The sequence below is a fragment of the Aedes albopictus genome, chromosome 2, assembly GCF_035046485.1.
Source record: "Aedes albopictus strain Foshan chromosome 2, AalbF5, whole genome shotgun sequence".
Classification (NCBI taxonomy): domain Eukaryota; kingdom Metazoa; phylum Arthropoda; class Insecta; order Diptera; family Culicidae; genus Aedes; species Aedes albopictus.
The window spans coordinates 164,176,627-164,195,868 of NC_085137.1; the positions used below are offsets into that span (position 1 = coordinate 164,176,627).

Here is a 19,242-nt window from a genome sequence, read left to right on the forward strand (position 1 = left end):
TATATGCAGCAACTATAATAAGCAGTTTGTACAAAAATTCCGAATAGGTCCCACTTGCCCCGTGATACGGAGTACATGAAGATCTGCTCCACTTTTCATTATATGCATAATATAAAGAATGTAAACATTTTTAAACAGTTTAATGACCGTTAATGAGAAGTAATATACCAACAATGTCTTTTAGAACCATTGGAATTATAAAATTATTAATGATTAGAATATTTTTGCTTGACAAAACTAAACTAGCATTTTTTTAGGTCCCACTTGCCCCGGGGTACCTTAATTCTTTACAACCAAACTAAAAAAACTTTAGTCGCCGTAGATCCTATGATATAAACTTACTAGTAATTTGGACGATCTAGAATATCGCAACTGATATTTAATATTTGCTAAGCTTTCAGAAGATTCACTGGACGATGGACAAAGTAGATAACATATCGCAGCTTTGTATTATGTAAAAGTTACTTTTAAACCCCTTGACTTCGTGATGTAAACTCGAGGACAATTCGGATGACCTAACACATCCGAAAAAATATCTTCCATCAGGACTACTGGGTCTGGCTTCAATTGGGTTGTTGATGTATAACATGAAATCCAAAATATCTAGAGTAAAGTGGGGCAAAAGTTCGAGTGGGGCAAGAGTTTCTTTTGAAGTTTTTGAGCGCAATTCAAATTATTTCGTTCGGGTGTCCAGGTTGTTCGAAACATTTTTAAAAAAGAGTCTTTCACTCCAAAAATTATGGAAATTGATCACTGTTTCGAAAAATTGTGACAAAATGTTGATTTTTGATCAAAAAAATGTAATTTGCGATGGTCCTTCCAACGCATGGATTGGAATTGTAATGAAATCGAACTCGGTCTTTTATTTTGGGGTGTAACTAGGTATATTTTGAAGATGCTTTAGCATGTATAACTTTTTGCAAAAAAGATTTGGAAATCATATTTTACACATAGTGGGGCAAAAGTTCGAATTGTGGGGCAAAAGTTCGAGTCATGTGGCAACTTCAGGTAAAAACCTAAAATTGTGTAAAATGTACATACTATCTCTAAAAATGATGGAATTTGTGAGAAAATGCGATCAAAGTTGAAAAAAAAAGCTGTTTTATGTGAATCGGGCAGAAAACTACAAATTTTTGGTGTAGTAAATTTTACCCTGATTTGGGTAAAATCCAGATCGAGCTTTAAAGTGTATTCCAGTTGCAACATAAATATTAATTGGTTTCAATTATTTCTATTACCAAAGTGTCAAAATAGTGTGCTACGGTTAGCGAAATCCCACAAACACTAGATTCGAACTTTTGCCCCAGTGGTGGGGCAAGAGTTCGAATAAGACGCAGACATACAAAAGGTGTTGTAACTGAAAATCAAAAAGACATTTGACATGACTTTGTTCAGCAAAATTTTAGCTCATGGATGGTAGAACCACCACACGGTATTCATTTATTTTTATTTGCTTAGATTTTTTCAAAAAAAATGAATTTTCAACTAGGGTCGAACTTTTGCCCCACCTTACTCTATTAATTATTATATTTTTCAATATTTGAAATAAGCTTTTCATACAAAATCTCTTTTACATCTTTGGCTATGAGAAAATCTAAATGATTAAAGAGGTCCACCTCAATTCGATGTAGTTCTACCAAATTTGGTAGTTCTTTCGCCAACCGCAGCACATCCTTTTCGTGCGTTAGATAATCATTGGGTCCGTAGTGCAAGATGACCGGTGCAACGACTTTGGGCAAATTGTAGGATGGTGGCTCCGGCTGGTCGTACACGAATATGTTCTTCAGCTTTCCGTAGTCGTATCGTCGAAACTGGGCCGAACGCACTTCTTGCCCGAAGTTCAGTATCTGCTTAGTTGAAGACCCCGCCGGAATGTGTCCCAAAAGAATTGGAACCATTTTCTGAAAATAAAATTGTTAAGGACGAAGAACCTCATCGAAAGTGCAAACAACTTACAGGGTCAACTTGGTCCGGATTGGCGCCGGATATTTGGAAAAGTAAATTTACGCACAAGTTGTTCGGTTTTGATTGGGGACATAGAATTTTCGCCACTTCAAGAACCACTGAAGGAATGGGTTTGAATTCCTTCCAGCTGAAAAGGTCTGCGATGATCTGTAAATATCAAGGCTTTTTAAATAATAATTGGATGGTATAAACATTATACTGACATCGATTGCATCAAGATGTTTCACGATAACCTTCAACAACGGACTGTTCATATGTTCCAGAAAAGCGACCGGAGCCAGTTCCTGAGCCAACAGAACCTTCTCGTTGTACTCCGGGCGTTCGGAGCACATCACGAAAAATACGGTCGTGCCTTGTGAATGACCGATATAGTGCAACTTCTCCTTGTCCGTGACATTCAACGTGTAATCCACGATTGCGGGCAGATCATACACTCCGATTTCATGCCACGAGAAATCCCAAAATGTGTTCATATCGGGACTGTAGCTGATATGCTTTCGCGAGTATCGATTACCCCGGGCGTTACCAAGCCACACATCGTATCCCATATCGCTGAGGAGATAAGCCAGCGCGTTGCCAGGCCCAAGAAGAACCCAATCCGCGGAAGAGGCAAACAATCCATGCATCAGCAGTACCGGAGGAAGCTGCTTGTCGTGCATCGTTGATCCGCTTCCGGTGATTCTATGTAACTCCAAAATGAATCCATCGTCGGTCTGAACGTGATGTGTCTCGACTCGGTAGCCGTACTTCGTGGCGAGTTCAACGGTACTTAGCTTTGCGTCTTCATCTTCAACCTGAAGACTTTTGTCATCTGGGAGAACATATGCTTCCAATTGAATTGAATGGCAAATCAAACAGACTATTGTTAGAATAGACCACATTTCTTATAGTGAGAACTATTATTTCTGCTGGTTGGAATTGAACTATTCGTTATGCGATCAGTTGGTATCGACAAAAATCAACTAAATGGTTTCTTATCAATAACCATAGTCGGATTACCACTATCAGCGGTATCAAGAAATAGATTTTCATTATCTGAGGCTTTCATTTTGCAGCAGTTGTAACACTTCCGAATTTGATTGCACTATCCAATCTCCAATCAAGGTTGAAAAGGTACTTGAGCTTTGAGTTTTTCGAGTGGTTGCACTTGCTGGAGTACCAAATGACGTATGTTTCATGAATGTCCCTTATTAACGGGGAATCCGATGATAAAGAATGTGAGAATTATATATCATAAGTGACAGAAAATTACGCCCTGCAGTTGCAGTAGATTTTCTGCGACTCGATAAACTCCCACACTCATGAATTGATGAGAAGTTAAGCATCTTGGATTTGTGGCTCTTAACCCTCCTTGTCATAAGGGTCATTTTTTACCTAAACCGTACACTACGTCGGCGAGCGTTTCGAAACGTGATACATTAGAAAACTAATTATTTTTGTTTATACATATTATACGTTTATTGGTTCAACATCACATTTAACATAAGGCATATTCAACAATAGTAGAGTAAGTTGGGCAAAAGTTCGACCCTAGTTAAAAATTAAATATTTTTCAAAAAACCAAAGCAGATATAAGTAAATGAATGGTGATTCTACATACCATCCATTAGCTAAAACTTTGCTGAACAAAGTTACACCAGACCAAATGTCTTTTCAATTTTAAGTTACAATACTTTTTGTATGTGTTTGTCTTATTCGAACTCTTGCCCCACCACTGGGGCAAAAGTTTGAATCTAGTGTTTGTGGAATTTCGCTAACCGTAGCACACTATTTTGACACTTTGATAATAGGAATACCTGAAACCAATTAATATTTGTGTGGAGCGGACCTGGTGTGGTGGTTAGAACACTTGACTATCACGCCGAGGACCTGGGATCGAATTCCACTCCCGACAAACTCGCGAAATGTGAGTTCTTCCTTCGGAAGGGAAGTAAAGCGTGGGTCCCGAGATGAATTAGCCTAGGGCTAAAAATCTCGTTAATACAGATAAAAATAATAATAATAATATTTGATGTTGAAATACACTTTAAAATTCGATTTGAATTTTACCCAAATCAGGGTTAAATTTACTACATCAAAAATTAGTAGTTTTCCGCTAAATTTAGATAAAACAACATTTTTTTTCAACTTTGATCGAATTTTCTCACTAATTCCATTATTTTTAAAGAGAATATAGACATTTTGCAGAATTTGAGGTTTTTCCTAAAGTTGACACATGACTCGAACTCTTGCCCCACAATTCGAACTTTTGCCCCACTAGAGTAAGGTGGGGCAAAAGTTCGACCCTAGTTGAAAATTCAATATTTTTCAAAAAACCAAAACAGATATAAATAAATGAATACCGTCTGGTGATTCCACCATCCATGAGCTAAAACTTTGCTTAACAAAGTAACGCCAAATGTCTTTTCAATTTTAGGTTACAACACTTTTTGTATGAGTGTGTCTTATTCGAACTTTTGCCCCACCACTGGGGCAAAAGTTCGAATCTAGTGTTTGTGGAATTTCACTATCCGTTGCACACTATTTTGACACTTTGATAATTGGAATATCTGAAACCAATTAATATTTGATGCTGGAACTGGAATACACTTTAAAGTTCGACCTGGATTTGGGGTTAAATTTACTATACCAAAAATTAGTAGTTTTCCGCCAAATTCAGATAAAACAAAAATTTTTTCCAACTTCGTTCGAATTTTCTCACTAATTCCTTCATTTTTAGAGATAATATTTACATTTTGCAGAATTTTAGGTTTTTACCTAAAGTTGCCACATGACTCGAACTCTTGCCCCACAATTCGAACTTTTGCCCCACTATGTGTAAAATATGATTTCCAAATCTATTTTGCATAAAGTTATACTTGCTAAAGCATCTTCAAAATATACCAAAAATATATCTTCAAAATATATATCGAATTCGATTTCATTACAATTCCATTCCATGCGTTGGAAGGACCATCGCATATTACAATTTTTTTATCAAAAACCAACAATTTGTCATAACTTTTCGAAATATTGATCAATTTTCATAATTTTTGGAGTGCAAGACTCATTTTTAAAACGGATTCGAACAACCTTGACACCCGAAAGAAATAATTTGAATTGAGCTCAAAAACTTCAAAAGAAACTCTTGCCCCACTCGAACTTTTGCCCCACTTTACTCTATGTGTAAAATATGATTTCCAAATCTTTTTTGCAAAAAGTTATACATGCTAAAGTATCTTCAAAATATACCTAGTTACGCCCCAAAATAAAATATCGAATTCGATTTCATTACAATTCCATTCCATGTGTTGGAAGGACCATCGCATATTACAATTAACCAACATTTTGTCATAACTTTTCGAAATATTCATCAATTTTCATAATTTTTGGAGTGAAAGACTCTTTCTCAAAACGGCTTCGAACAACCTTGACACCCGAATGAAATAATTTGAATTGAGCTCAAAAACATCAAAAGAAACTCTTGCCCCACTCGAACTTTTGCCCCACTTTACTCTACATTATGGTGTACTCAGTTTGCAACTACTACTCTTCATCCCCGGTCACGCCCATTCGCTCGCCAGATCACACTCCATCTGGTCCACCTTTCGTTCTCTCTGCGCACCACGCTTTCTTGTGCCGCCCGGATCAGTAGCGATTAGTGAACATCAATTTTGCAAAGCTGTTGTCTGGCGTTCTTGAAACATGCTCTGTCCACCGTATCCTTCAGGCTTTGCCCAACGTCTGGATGCTGCATTCGTTGTAGCGTGCAACGAACTCATGGTTCTCCCTTCGCCATCAAACATCGTTCTCCTGCATGCCGCCAAAGAACGTCTTTAGCACGCGTTGCTTGAAAACTCCGGATGCTTGTACGGCATCCTCGAACATGGTCAATATCTCGTGTCCGTAGAGAACCATTTTGAACATGGTGCATTTGGAGCGGTAGGTGACTCTTTTTAGACTGCAGCATCTTCTGAAGTCCGTACTACTTCCGTACGACATCCACTGATGATGCACCTTTGAATTTCACGACTCACATTGTTGTCTTTCGTCAGTAAGGATCCGAGACGAATTCCTCCACCACCTCGAAAGTATCCCCGTCTATCGTGACCATACTATTTTTTTTCATTGCATGAGCTTATAGTGTTAGGGCACCTACTTTGGCGTTCCTTCCGGGGATTCCTCCAGGAACTTGCTTCTGGAGGTTCTTAAAAAGTTTCTAACCGTGAATTCATCTTTCGATTACTACAAAAATGCAATCTTGGATCCCTGCTAGGGGTTCACCCTTACATGTCTTCTGTTGATTCCTCCAGATTCCTAAAGTTTTTTTTTTCTGGAAGTTTCTCCAAGAAATACTTTAGAGGTTCCTTTAGGGAGTTTAGTTTATTTAGAATTAGGTACTTTAGGGTACAGAAGTTCAGTCTGGAATCTAGGGATATCCCCAGGAACTCCTGAAGGATTCCCATCAATCCTGAAGGTTTCCCACAAGAAACACTTGGAGGATTTCTTGAATGAACTTCAGCAGAATTCTCACAAGGAACTTCTGAAGGGTTCCCACAAGGAACTTCTAGAGAATTTTCAGATGGAACCTCTGGAGTATTTCCAGAGATAACTTCCGAAAGGTTGCTATAAGGAACTTATGGAATATGGATGATTTGCAAAGGAAACTCCTGGAGGATTCCCAGAAACAATTCCTGGAGGATGCCCAGAAAGAACTCTTGGAAGAAACGCTGTAAGAAACTATGGAGAAGTTCCGAAGGCGAATAAAGATTGATTCCAGTATTCAAAATCAAAGTTCCGACAGTATCTCCTACTGCTCACAAATACCACAAATAACTCCTGCCAGAAATCTATAAAGCACTCGAGGAGATATTTCATTCAGGAGATATTATTCAGCCGCAGAAGAAACTCTTTAGAGATTTTTTTTAGGGAATTTCTTTCCTGAAGAAACTCCTAATAAAAACATAGAAAAACTTTTGGTAGAATCTCAGAAGGAAGTTCTCGATGAACTCCAGAGAGAACTGCTGGAGGAGTATCAGAAAGAATTTCTGAAGTGATTTCAAAAAACAATCTTGCGAGAATTCCCGTGGCAAATTGGGAAGAGTTGGAGAAGCTTCTATAGGAATTGCGGAAGGAAAGTCTTAGTTAATCTCAAAAGCAACTCTTGGATCAATTTCAAGAGGATGCCTTGGTCAAAATGATCTTCTCAATCAATTCCGATCCCTGGTGGAATTCCAGAAAGAAACCCCGAAAAACTCCGAAAGAAATTGAAAAAGGGACATATGGGTTGATCCGAGTACAAACTCCTGGAGAAATCCTAGGAGTCAGAAACTCTACTAAACAATTTAAGATAACCAAGCAATACGACATAACATAGAGGATTTCCAAAAGATAGTTGCTTCTTGCGGAATCCAAAGTTCTGGGTGAGTTTCAAGTATTGCATAGACACATTCCTTAAGATTTCTTAAAAGTATTTATTGTATCTCCATTGTAGTGAGCCCAAGTCTGATCTTATCTAAGCTGGAAGCAACACGGCAAGAGGATCCTCTCCAGGACACCACCTGCAGCGCTACGATGAAACACACGGTTCAATAATAGCTATACAGGTCAGACTCGATTATCCGTAGTCGGGCATCCCAAACATGTATCTTGGGAACGGCATGTTGTATGAAGCTGAATATTTGACATTTTGTTAGGCCAACTTTGATCAACATTCGTTCAAAATTTCAGCTTTCTGCAGCATTCCGTTTGCCAGATGTAAATTTGGGAAGCTTCAGAACCTGACTCCGGATAAACGAGTCCGACCTGTACTATGATTTGCTATAGTATGCAGATGCTCCCGAAGAAGTTGAGAGATCGATAGTTACATATACATGTACAATCCCAAGTTCTGTTTCGTCGCAGGGGTTATTACCTTTGGAGTTAGTTTGTATTACTCTGTAGATTGTAATTGTTTTCAACAGATAGCTGGCAGGGTCGGACATTGCTCTCCAACTTTCGGGAGAACTGTGATGCATAATTATGCTTTGAGTTCTTCACTGGTGTGCAATTTGAACAAAGAATAGTGTCATTCCCCTTGCCTGTCCTTCCCCTAGCAAACATCAGTGACAGCAAGCATCATGACGAGGTTGTCAGTGTGATGCTGCCTCATTGAGAAGTGGAGCTTTGGCGGAGTAAGTGGCCTTGATCGTGAGGTCCCGTATAATGCCAAGTAAAGTGATTCTTCTGTAGTTTGCTAAGATGGCTGGAAACACATTGTTCCTGCGAGTTGTGCAATATTCACAACTGACACTGGGACAAGGGAACAGACACACATGTTTAGAGGAATAAACTTCCATTATCTGGCTACCTACGACCAAAGCTCCCACTGAGGTTATCAACCTATCTGCCCTAAGGCTACTCGCAGGTACCGGAGAAGGTAGGTAGTAACTAACAAAGGCTATAGAAGGCCCGCGTACAGAAAAAGCGGCAAAGGAGAGATTATTTTCTTACTTCGACAAAAGGCCTAGGGGTGCCTAGTGTGTATGAATATGGAACAAGGGTTATTGAGGGGGGGGGGTCCATCCTAAAATGATACCTCCCCCGTGGGCACGGGCTAACATTATTATGTTACCAAACTCAACTCAAATGCCTCATTTTTATCTACTTAAACTCAGAATAGGGTGTCTGTTACTAAATTAGGGATACACACCAACGAAAAATCCCTAGTCATAAATCATAACCTACGATCGTCTTCAGTTTGCAAATCCAATTTCAAAACACGCCCTTCCCCGATCGATCGGTTTCAAACAAAGCGCGATCTCCACCGCTCGCTCCGGTCTGGTGGTGTGGTGAAATCAGGCCAAACATGTCTAAAGGTCCTATCTGCAGAAGAGAGGCTCTCTTTGGTTTCCCTCTCTTTCGTTAATATCTCAGGTGTTTATTTGTATTATGATTCTCTCCTTGCATTGAACGATAGTCGAAACAATCGTCTTTTGATTTGTACTACAAAAATAGTTGAAAAGTGTACCATTACATTGCAATAATTGAAAGAGAACGTGAACAAAGAGAGCCTCTCAAATGCAGATAGGACCTTTTGAAATGTTCGGCCTGAATGTAAACCCAATTTGACGCCGGTCACGCGAAAAATACGGTTCTAATCGGTGGCGATTTGCTACGCTAATAACCGACCGACCGCCCCATCTCGCAAATTTCGTGCTAAAATGAGCAATAAACCGACGCGACGCCACCGCCGCCGCCCGGGTTCCGTTCCGTGGCCGGGGCTTGTTTTTCCAATCGGCAGAACAACCCGCACCGATGCCAGAAGGGGCGGCTCGCCAGGGCACTTTTCAAAACACTAAAACTTCATGTCACGAATTTAGAACAATTTTATTAGGCATGCGCCACGACAACGAGACTTTCAGTTAGCTTAGCATGCAGTTTCAGTGCGATCCATGCGATCGATCGTAGACGAACGACCAGCTTGCTAGCTGCGCTGGTCGGTTTGTAAGAACATGATACGACGACCTACTCCGATCGATAGCGTGGTCTGTGGTTAGCGTTGAGTCGCAGCCGGGGCGTTGTAATGAATGCAATTCTGGGCGAAAGGAAAAATCGCAAACCGCCCAATGGCGTGATATTTTAGGGAGCAGCAAGTAAGACTGGTAAATTTTCGTACTGATTGCGGAGCATTAGTGGATTTAACGTTTGGTAGAATGAACAGTGCTTAAGTTTTCTTCTAACCAACGACGACGTATTGTGAAATCTGAAACCGTCAAACACGGCAAGGTCGGCCCTATTTGTAGACTTATCGTATGTCTTTATTAAAATTTTCCGTCTAACCAGTCAGTCAGCGCTTACGCTTCAAAGCCGCTGCCAAGTGGCGGAGCTTATCCGGTTACATACGTATCAAGCGAAAGAGACACTCTATCTATCAGAAAGTGAAAGACAAATTGCTCCACCAACCGACGCGAGCGTGCCTCATAAATCTCGTGCTGAGTAATTTTTGCATGCGGGTGGCATAGGCTTAAAACTGTAGCAAAACAAATTGCACTGACCGGCACTGGTCAGCCCCTTGATGGGAAGGGATGTGATAGTTTCTGGATTGAAGTGTCGTTGTTTGTCCGTCAATTGTGTTAACCCAACTCGTCGACAAAGTACTCGAAGGGAAATGTGAAAGAACGTTACGGTGGTAATTACACGCCTTGCGAGCTTTAATGGCAAGATTGTTTTACGCTGTCCGTGAGGAAATGGCTTGGATAGACGTGTGAATTAGATTTCCTACTTCAATTATACTTTCCAGCCATCCGAGGGTAAGGGAGTTGAGAATTAGATTACTTCAATCTAGTTATTCCTTGGGAAAAGTTGAATGACAAATATATTATGAGGTATTGGTGAACCTCTATGTACCATTCAGATCTGTCGCAACCGCGAAGTTGCGATTCGGCATTGTCACAACACGTTCTTTGCGCCGTATCCACCATGCTGATAACCCTATGGATGTTTGTTGTAGAGTTCATCTACAAATACGGCGTTCTTTCTCTGCAATGATACCATTAAAAATGATGAAAGAGCGCATAATAATCATGATGACCAAACCTTTGGAAAATCTTTCCGCACCTCCTAAACCCTTTGAAGCAGGAATTTCTCCAAGCGAGAGTTTTTTAGAGTTTTTTTTTCAACGTATTTCTGTGGCTTTGATGGTCAATAGCATAGAAAGGGTAGAATATAATGCAAAATATATATTTTTTTTTTGAAATCCTAAGTCATCCAAACTGTTCTTGAGTTTAGATCCTAAAGTCTACACGTTTAACGGTAACTTCTTTCATTATACAAAACAACGATTTTAAATCAATCATGTCCAGTAAGTCTTCTGAAAGTTCAATAGACAGTACCAGATCAGTCGGGATATCCTCGATCATCCAAATTGTTTTTGAGTTTAGATCCTAAAGTCTACGGGTGCAACGTTAACTTCTTCCGTTATACAAAGCTACGCTTTGTAATCTAATAAGTCCAGTAAGTCTTCTGGAAATTCACAAAACAGTATCAGAATAGTTGGGATATCCTAGGTCATCCAAACTGTTCTTGAGTTCAGATTCTGAAGTCTACAGGTGTAACGGTAGCTTCTTTAATTATACAAAGCTACAATTTGTATTCCGTCACGTCCAGTAAATCTTCTGAAAGTTTAATAGAGAGTATCAGATCAGTTGGAATATCCTAGGTCATCCAAACTGTTCTTGGGTTAAAATTCTAAAGTCTATGCGTGTAACGGTTACTTATTTCATTATACAAAGCTACGATTTGTAATCGTTTATATTCAGTAAACCTTCATCAGATCGGCTGGGGTCATCCAAACTATTATGGTGTTAAAAATTTCGCAGTATATCAGATATGGCTACTGTTACGAGCGTAGACTTGAACTCCAAGACAGTTTGGCTGACTTGCAATATACATCTCGCGTTTAATACCATACGGGCGTATCTACAATGATCGATTCCTCTTCAAACCGAACCGAAGATGATTTGCCGGCCAAGTTATTAGCCAAAGAGTAAATCGATCATTGTAGGTACGCCCGAGACATATAGTGTCTCTAAATGACATTTGAGACTTCAAGAGCTTCACGGAACCCAGCAGATTATGCAATGCTAATATTTATGGTAAAAACCCTATTCAATCAACCTAGTGATGATGGCGCCTTTCTCGTAATTTAGAAAACCCATTTTAGCAAAACTCAAGTGACATGTTGATGAATATCAAATTTTCATACTAATAAAAGCAGATTCATATCACCCGAAATCATATCGATTATCTGGCTTTTGATGTTTGAGCCCTAAACTCTTTAAAAAAGCCGCTATCTTAAATTTTGAGCCGCTATTTTTTTTTATTAAAGTCTGCCATCTTTGAAGTTCTGGTCATTATTTTTGGACTCTAGATTCCTTCCCCATACCAAATATACCCATATTTCATGTTTTTTTAGACTAAAACTCCATTAAGCAGCCGCAATCTTGCATTCCCGATCGCCATCTTGAGTATTCTGGTTGTCATTTTTGAACTCCAGACATCTTCCCCATACCAAATATACCCACATTGCATGATTTTAGAGCCTTAAATTCCATTAAACAGCCGCTATATTGGATATTTTGGTCATCATTTTTAGACTCCAGACATTTTCCCCAAACCAAATATTCCCATATTGCATCAGGTATCAGTAGGTCGGCTCTAGAGGCACGTTCTCCTCCATTCGGGAAATTTGTGCCATCGCCATGAACACGAGCCTATTCATCATTTACCTGACGGAGAAGGGAAGGAAAAAGGATAGGACATGGGAAAGGACAGGTAAGGGAATAGGGTCGTCATACTCGCAAAAGCGTACCACAATGGGTTCACATAGCGTCCTGAAAAGGACACTGTAATAACGCATAAGCGTGCCACAATGGGTTCGAACAGCGCCCTGAAAAGGGCACTGTGATAATGCATAAAGCGTAAAGAGAGCCTATAGCTCTTTACCACAGCGGGTCAAGAACAACAGAACGTCCTGAAGATTCAGGTTTCTGAAGTCAGTTTCACTTAATAAGTGTTTCCCGAGTACTCGGAAACGCAATTGCGCAAAAACTGGACAGTTACATATTAAATGATACGAAGTTCCATAATCGGATTCACAGCTATCACAGCCAGGGTCGTGCAATTTCGAAAGGAAAACATGACGTGCGAAAGCTGTAGCAAATCGTTCCCCATACGAACGGACTGCTGTGATGCTTCATCTCTCACCCAGCAACACACTCGTTCGCTGCTGCTACAGAAACAAGTATGTATGAAACATGGAATGATACACTTGGATTTTCGTTTCATTTATGAGTCATTGAAATACTTCAACATGCTAAAAACACTATTTAAACCGCATTTTTCAATAGTGGTGTACGCCAATAGAATGATAATTATGTTTTATGAAAGAGGATAACAAATTCGACCACTTAAATCAAATTAATCGGCGCCCGTATCCATTGAGAGACTAGCGCGCACCAGTGAGACACTAATGCTCTGCCGGGTGAAGCACAAGCAATGCGACCGGGTGGGAGACTACCGAGTGCTACGATGAGCGGAAAGGTTTTTTTAAACGAACGAGTGATTAGAAAAATGTATGAAACGGTTGAAGTGACTCATTCAAATGTTGCATGAAATTGTATCATTGAAACGAAATTGTACGTCCCTGATCACAGCTATCACATATTCGCCATGTGATAAATGAGTCGGCAGTGGCCAGTCAATGCTTTGACCAGCATGCTGCAATTCTGCTTTGACAGATTTGTTAGATACTTTGCCACCCCTAGAGATGGCTCAGTACAATACAATTTTGTTTGACGACATGACTCCAAACTATTCCAGTATTGTTTGTGCTGAGTGGCAGCCCACGTGTCAATCCGAAGCTTCACCCAACACTTGGATACCGGAATAGCTGGCTCAGGGCCAATCAAGTCATGTGATGCTCCAGTGCGAGCTAACTCATCAGCCAATTCATTTCCAGCGATGGAAGAATGGCCAGGTACCCATAGAAGGTGAACAGCGTTTGCTGAATTCAGCTCCTCAATTTGAGTTCGACAAGCGATAACTATCTTCGACCTGGAGTTGGCCGAAGCAAGTGCTTTAATAGCAGCCTGGCTATCTGAACAGAAGTATATTACTTTGCCCATTACGTGCTGCTGAAGTGCTGATTGCACTCCGCACATAAGAGCAAAGATTTCGGCTTGAAAAACGGTGCAGTGTCTGCCAAGTGAATAAGACTGATACAGCCTTAGCTCACGAGAATAAACACCAGCACCTGCTCGACCTTCGAGAAGGGAGCCATCAGTGTAACATACGATGCCGTCTGAAATACTTCTCTCCAGATATCCAGATGTCCAGGGGAATTTCGTGGAAAATGTCCTATATGGAAAATTACAAGCAATTGTAAGATCACTTGGAGCAAGGACAACTTTGTCCCAATTCACCAAAAGTGGAAACAACGAGGTGTGTGTTGCACTGCGGTTCACAGGAGTTTCCTCTAGTAAACCGAGTACCCATAGGCGGTAAGTGCAAGAAAGTGCTTCTTGTTTGAGATGAATGTGTAGTGGGGCAACGTCAAAGAGAACTTCTAGAGCTGCCGTGGGAGTTGAAGAGAACGCTCCAGACATCGCCATTAAGCACATCCTTTGGAGATGGCCTAACTTTGATTGAACCGTTCTCACTTCGCCCTTTTGCCACCACACAAGGCATCCATAAGCCAATATTGGCCGAACAACAGTTGTGTAGATCCATTTGATATACTTGGGTTTTAGACCCCAAGTTGTACCAAAGGTTCGCCGGCATTGCCCGAAGGCCATACAAGCTTTCTTGATTCTGAACTCAACATGAGGTGTCCAGGAAAGCTTGGAATCAAGAATGACTCCAACGTACTTTACCTGTTCAGTCACATTGATTTCAGAATCAAAGAGACGTAAAGTTCGAACACCATTACGGTTTCGCTTTTCCGTGAAAAGAACAATAGATGTTTTACTCGGATTTACCGAAAGGCCATATTGGCGACACCAACCCTCAACTACCTGAAGAGCGTTTTGCATCAGGTCGAAAAGGGTGCTGATGCACATACCGATTAACAATGTTAGGTAGTCGTCGGCAAAACCATAAGTAGGAAAACCGCTATTATTGAGTTGCCTCAATAGCGTATCTGCTACGAGATTCCATAAAAGTGGTGATAAGACTCCCCCTTGGGGGCATCCACAAACACTCAATTTCCTAATCGCCGCTTGACGCAATGTCGAGAAGAGATGTCGGTTTTTTGAGCATTTGGTGAATCCAATTGGAAATCATTGGAGATATACCATGACCCCGTGCGGCTTCCAATATGGCATCGAAAGGCACGTTGTCAAAGGCACCCTCGATATCTAAGAAAACACCCAAGCAGGATTGCTTTTGAGCGAATGCCTTCTCGATATCGTAAACAACTTTGTGTAAAAGAGTCACAGTGGACTTTCCAGATTGGTAAGCATGTTGGTTCACATGAAGAGGCACATTGGCCAGATGAACATCACGGATGCGATGATCGACTATGCGTTCTAAGCATTTCAGAAGAAAAGAGGTCAAACTGATAGGTCTGAAGCTCTTTGCTTCTTCATACGACGCGCGACCCACTTTCGGAATAAACTTCACAGTAATATCCCGCCAGGATTTGGGAATATACCCTGTAGCAAAACTGCAAACAAGTAGTTGTTTCAAAACATGTTTGAAATGATCAAATCCCTTCTGAAGCAAAATAGGATAAATCCCATCTGCCCCAGGAGATTTGAAAGGAGCAAAGCTATTAAGTGCCCATTCAATCGATTCTAAACTTATGATACTCCGAGCCGAAGCTAAAGAATCATAACTACAAGAAAAGACATCAGGTTCATGCGAAGATGTAATATCCACACATCCGGGGAAGTGTGTACTGAATAAACATTCTAAAACTTCCTCATCAGAGGAAGTGAAATCATCATTTGGCAAACGAAGTTCGTTCACTTGAAAATCCTTAGATTTTGCAAGGATTTTGTTCAATCGACTGGCTTCACTCAGACTGGAAACATTTGTACAAAGGTTTTTCCAGCCGGATCGTTCAGCAGACCGAAGAGCTTTCTGGTAGGCCTTGCGAGCCGACCTGAAAGCCTCCGATCCAGCCGAACGTCGTCTATTCCAACTCTTTCTAAATTGTTTCCTGAGCTTCGCCAGATCGGAGTTCCACCAAGGGGTTCCTCTCGTGGTCTTCACAGACCGCAGAGGGCAGGCTTCTTCAAAAGCTTCCATGATGAAGGCCGTTGTAGTATCAACGGCATCATCTAAATCTCTTGGAGTGTCAATTGATGGTGAGTATCCATGAAATTTGGCTGCAACCAAATCGGTAAAGAGATCCCAGTTGGTTGACCGGGGATTCCTGAAACGCAAAGTTTGCGAAGTAACATTCACATGTTCAAACAAGATGTAACGATGGTCAGATAAAGATTCTTCATCTGACACATGCCAATTGGTCAGCTCATGACTAATTCTGCTAGAGCAAAGCGTTATGTCTAACACTTCCTCTCTACCAGATACCATGAAGGTTAGTGTCTCTAAATGACATTTGAGACTTCAAGAGCTTCACGGAACCCAGCAGATTATGCAATGCTAATATTTATGGTAAAAACCCTATTCAATCAACCTAGTGATGATGGCGCCTTTCTCGTAATTTAGAAAACCCATTTTAGCAAAACTCAAGTGACATGTTGATGAATATCGAATTTTCATACTAATAAAAGCAGATTCATATCACCCGAAATCATATCGATTATCTGGCTTTTGATGTTTGAGCCCTAAACACTTTAAAAAAGCCGCTATCTTAAATTTTGAGCCGCTATTTTTTTTTATTAAAGTCTGCCATCTTTGAAGTTCTGGTCATTATTTTTGGACTCTAGATTCCTTCCCCATACCAAATATACCCATATTTCATGTTTTTTTAGACTAAAACTCCATTAAGCAGCCGCAATCTTGCATTCCCGATCGCCATCTTGAGTATTCTGGTTGTCATTTTTGAACTCCAGACATCTTCCCCATACCAAATATACCCACATTGCATGATTTTAGAGCCTTAAATTCCATTAAACAGCTGCTATATTGGATATTTTGGTCATCATTTTTAGACTCCAGACATTTTCCCCAAACCAAATATTCCCATATTGCATGGTTTCAGAGCCTAAAACTCCATAAAACAGCAGCCATCTTGAACTTGGATCCGCCATCTTGGACATAAGACCGCCATCTTGGTTATGTGGTTGATTCCAGACATCTTCCCCATACTAAATATACCCATGTTGCATGGTTTTAGAGCCAAAACCGCCATTAAACAGCCGCAAACTTGAATTTTGAGCCGCCATCTTGGATACACTGGTCGTCATTGTTGGACTCCGGACATCTTTTCCATACCAAATATAGCCATATTGCATTGTTTAGAGCCTAAAACTCAATTAAACAGCCGGCAGCATGAATTTTGAGCCGCCATCTTGAACATTAGGTAAACATCTTGAATTTTGGGCGGATATCGTGGAACTTCTGGTCTCCAGTATTGATTTCTGCACAAAATTCGTCAATCATGATAAAGGTTGTAAAAATCGTTGCATGTGTCGCATGATGGGGCTTGGTTCAATTTTATATACGACCAGTTTCACCGGTGTTGGTCCTGATCACTAAAATGGCCATAACTCCGGAACGCCTGGATCGATCTGGACCATTTTCAATAGCAAACAATGTGGTAAAATTTCGATTTGATTCGTGAAATCGGCCATACACACATACAGACATCATTTCTACTCAAGGTAGTTTGGGTGACCTGGAATATACCTACGTATAGTGTCTATAAATGGCATTATAGACTTCAAGAGCTTCACGGATCCCAGTAGATTATGTAATGCTATTATTTATTCTTGTAGATTTGAAGGACTCTGGGCAGTTTTGAACATCTAGAGCAGCGTTTCTCAAACAATGCGTCCCAACCCGCACCAGTACACGGCAATAAAAAACATAAAAAAATTAAATATGCTTGTATAGATTGTTACAGAAATTCATCTACGAATTTCTTCAGATTTTTTTTTTATGGAGGAATCAGACATTTTCCAAAGCATTCATCTAAAAAACTTTCAATAAACTTACTCAAAAATATTCCATGAATGTTTTTTAGAAAATAAATTCACTTTGAGAATCGGAAATTCAGAACTGCTTCGAAATTTTCTAAGACGCTTTCTGAAGATTTTATCCAAAGATTGCTTATGAAATTCTACAAATGATTTTTGGGAAACTCACAAGGTTTCTTTACATTCCTTCAGATATTCTTTCCGGAAATTGCTCCAACGGTTTCTTACGAAAGTGTTAGAAAATTCTTCAGATTTTTTTCTATGGAGTCTTCCAGAAATTCTTAGAAAGATTCTCACAGAAAAGCAGGAAGACATTCTCCAAGCGTACCTCTAAGTATTTCTCTATGAATTGCTCCATGAGTTCATTAAAAAGTTGTTCAGGATTTTTGTTAGGAGATTTCTCCGGCTTTTTTTTTTAAACATCTCGAGAAGTTTTGCTGGGTATTCCACCAGAGTTTTCCCGGTGTATCTTCAGGTATTCCTCCTAGATTTTTTCAGAAAATCAATTTATGGATTCTTTAAATATTCCTGTTTTTTAGTAATTCTCTCAGGAATTCATTAAGACTTTTCTTCAGATTTTGTTTAATTATTTCTAAAATTTTACCGGGAGTTTCTTCAAAAGTTGTTTCAAAGGATCATTCAGAAGTTGTTCCAGCAGTTTCTTCGGGAATTGCTCAAGCGATTCCTCCAGATAGTATAAGGCATCTACCGAAAATATCAGGAATATATTACTATTCTCGGTTAGGAAGTCATAAGAAATCCAGAAAGAAGTTTGTTAGAAAGCTTTGAGGAAAAGTCTGGCGAATGGGCAGCTTGGAGGAAATGATCCCGGAAGGAATCTCAGGAGAAACTTAGGAAGGGTTTCCGACAGTACTGCATGAAGGAATGCCGAAAGAATTCCTAGTGTTATCATTAAAAGAATCTCAGAAGAATTCCCTGACAGAATCTCGGGAGTAATTTCTGAAACAAATTCATGTACAAACAATGGGGAAATCTCTTAAGAAATTTCCTAAACATATATTGGAAGGAATACTTGAAATAATGGAGAAGGAAGGAAAGAATCCCGGGATAAATGCCTAAGGAATCCGGGAAGAATCCTTGAAGAACCACTGAAAGAGTGTCAGGAAGAATCCCTATAGAAAACCTGAGAAAAATCAATGAAAGAATCCCGAAAAGACTCCAAGAAGGAATTATGGGTAGACATCCTGTGGGAATTTTGGAAGAAATTAATAAAAGAAACCTAGGATAAGTCCAGCAGAATCCCCAGAATAAATCCTTGAACAATCTGGGATGATTCCTTGAAAGAAACTCAAAAGTAGCCCTTTTAATATTTTAGAGGATTCCCTGGAAGAATCCTGGGAGAGATCTATGTTATAATGCTGAAGGAATCCCTGGATGAAGCATAGGAGAAATCCCTGAAGGAATCATAGAAAAAGATCCTGGAGTAATCCCATAAAAAATAATGGGATAATCTCGAAACAAATCCCTGCAAGAATGCCTTAAGTAAACCCTGAAGAAATTCCGGAAGTTAGCTTCGTGGTCGAGCAGCTAGCGGCGTCAGTCATTTAGGTGTATCGTAAGCCTCGGAGTGTGGGTTCGATTCCCGCTCCAGTCGGGGAAAACTTTTCTTCAAAAAGGGAAATTCTTCTCT

General features: G+C 40.1%; 1 protein-coding gene across 1 annotated transcript; it reads right to left on the reverse strand.

Moving 5' to 3' along the window:
* Positions 1-1,529: 1,529 nt before the first annotated feature.
* On the reverse strand, positions 1,530-2,873 carry LOC115267647 (lipase 1-like; the record flags this gene model as incomplete). The annotated part of the gene is made up of 3 exons (XM_029874786.2): positions 2,169-2,873; positions 1,957-2,112; positions 1,530-1,901 (listed from the first exon to the last, which is right to left on the reverse strand). Coding segments are annotated over exons 1-3 (1,206 nt in total), but the record flags the coding sequence as incomplete, so codon positions are not given.
* Positions 2,874-19,242: the final 16,369 nt, after the last annotated feature.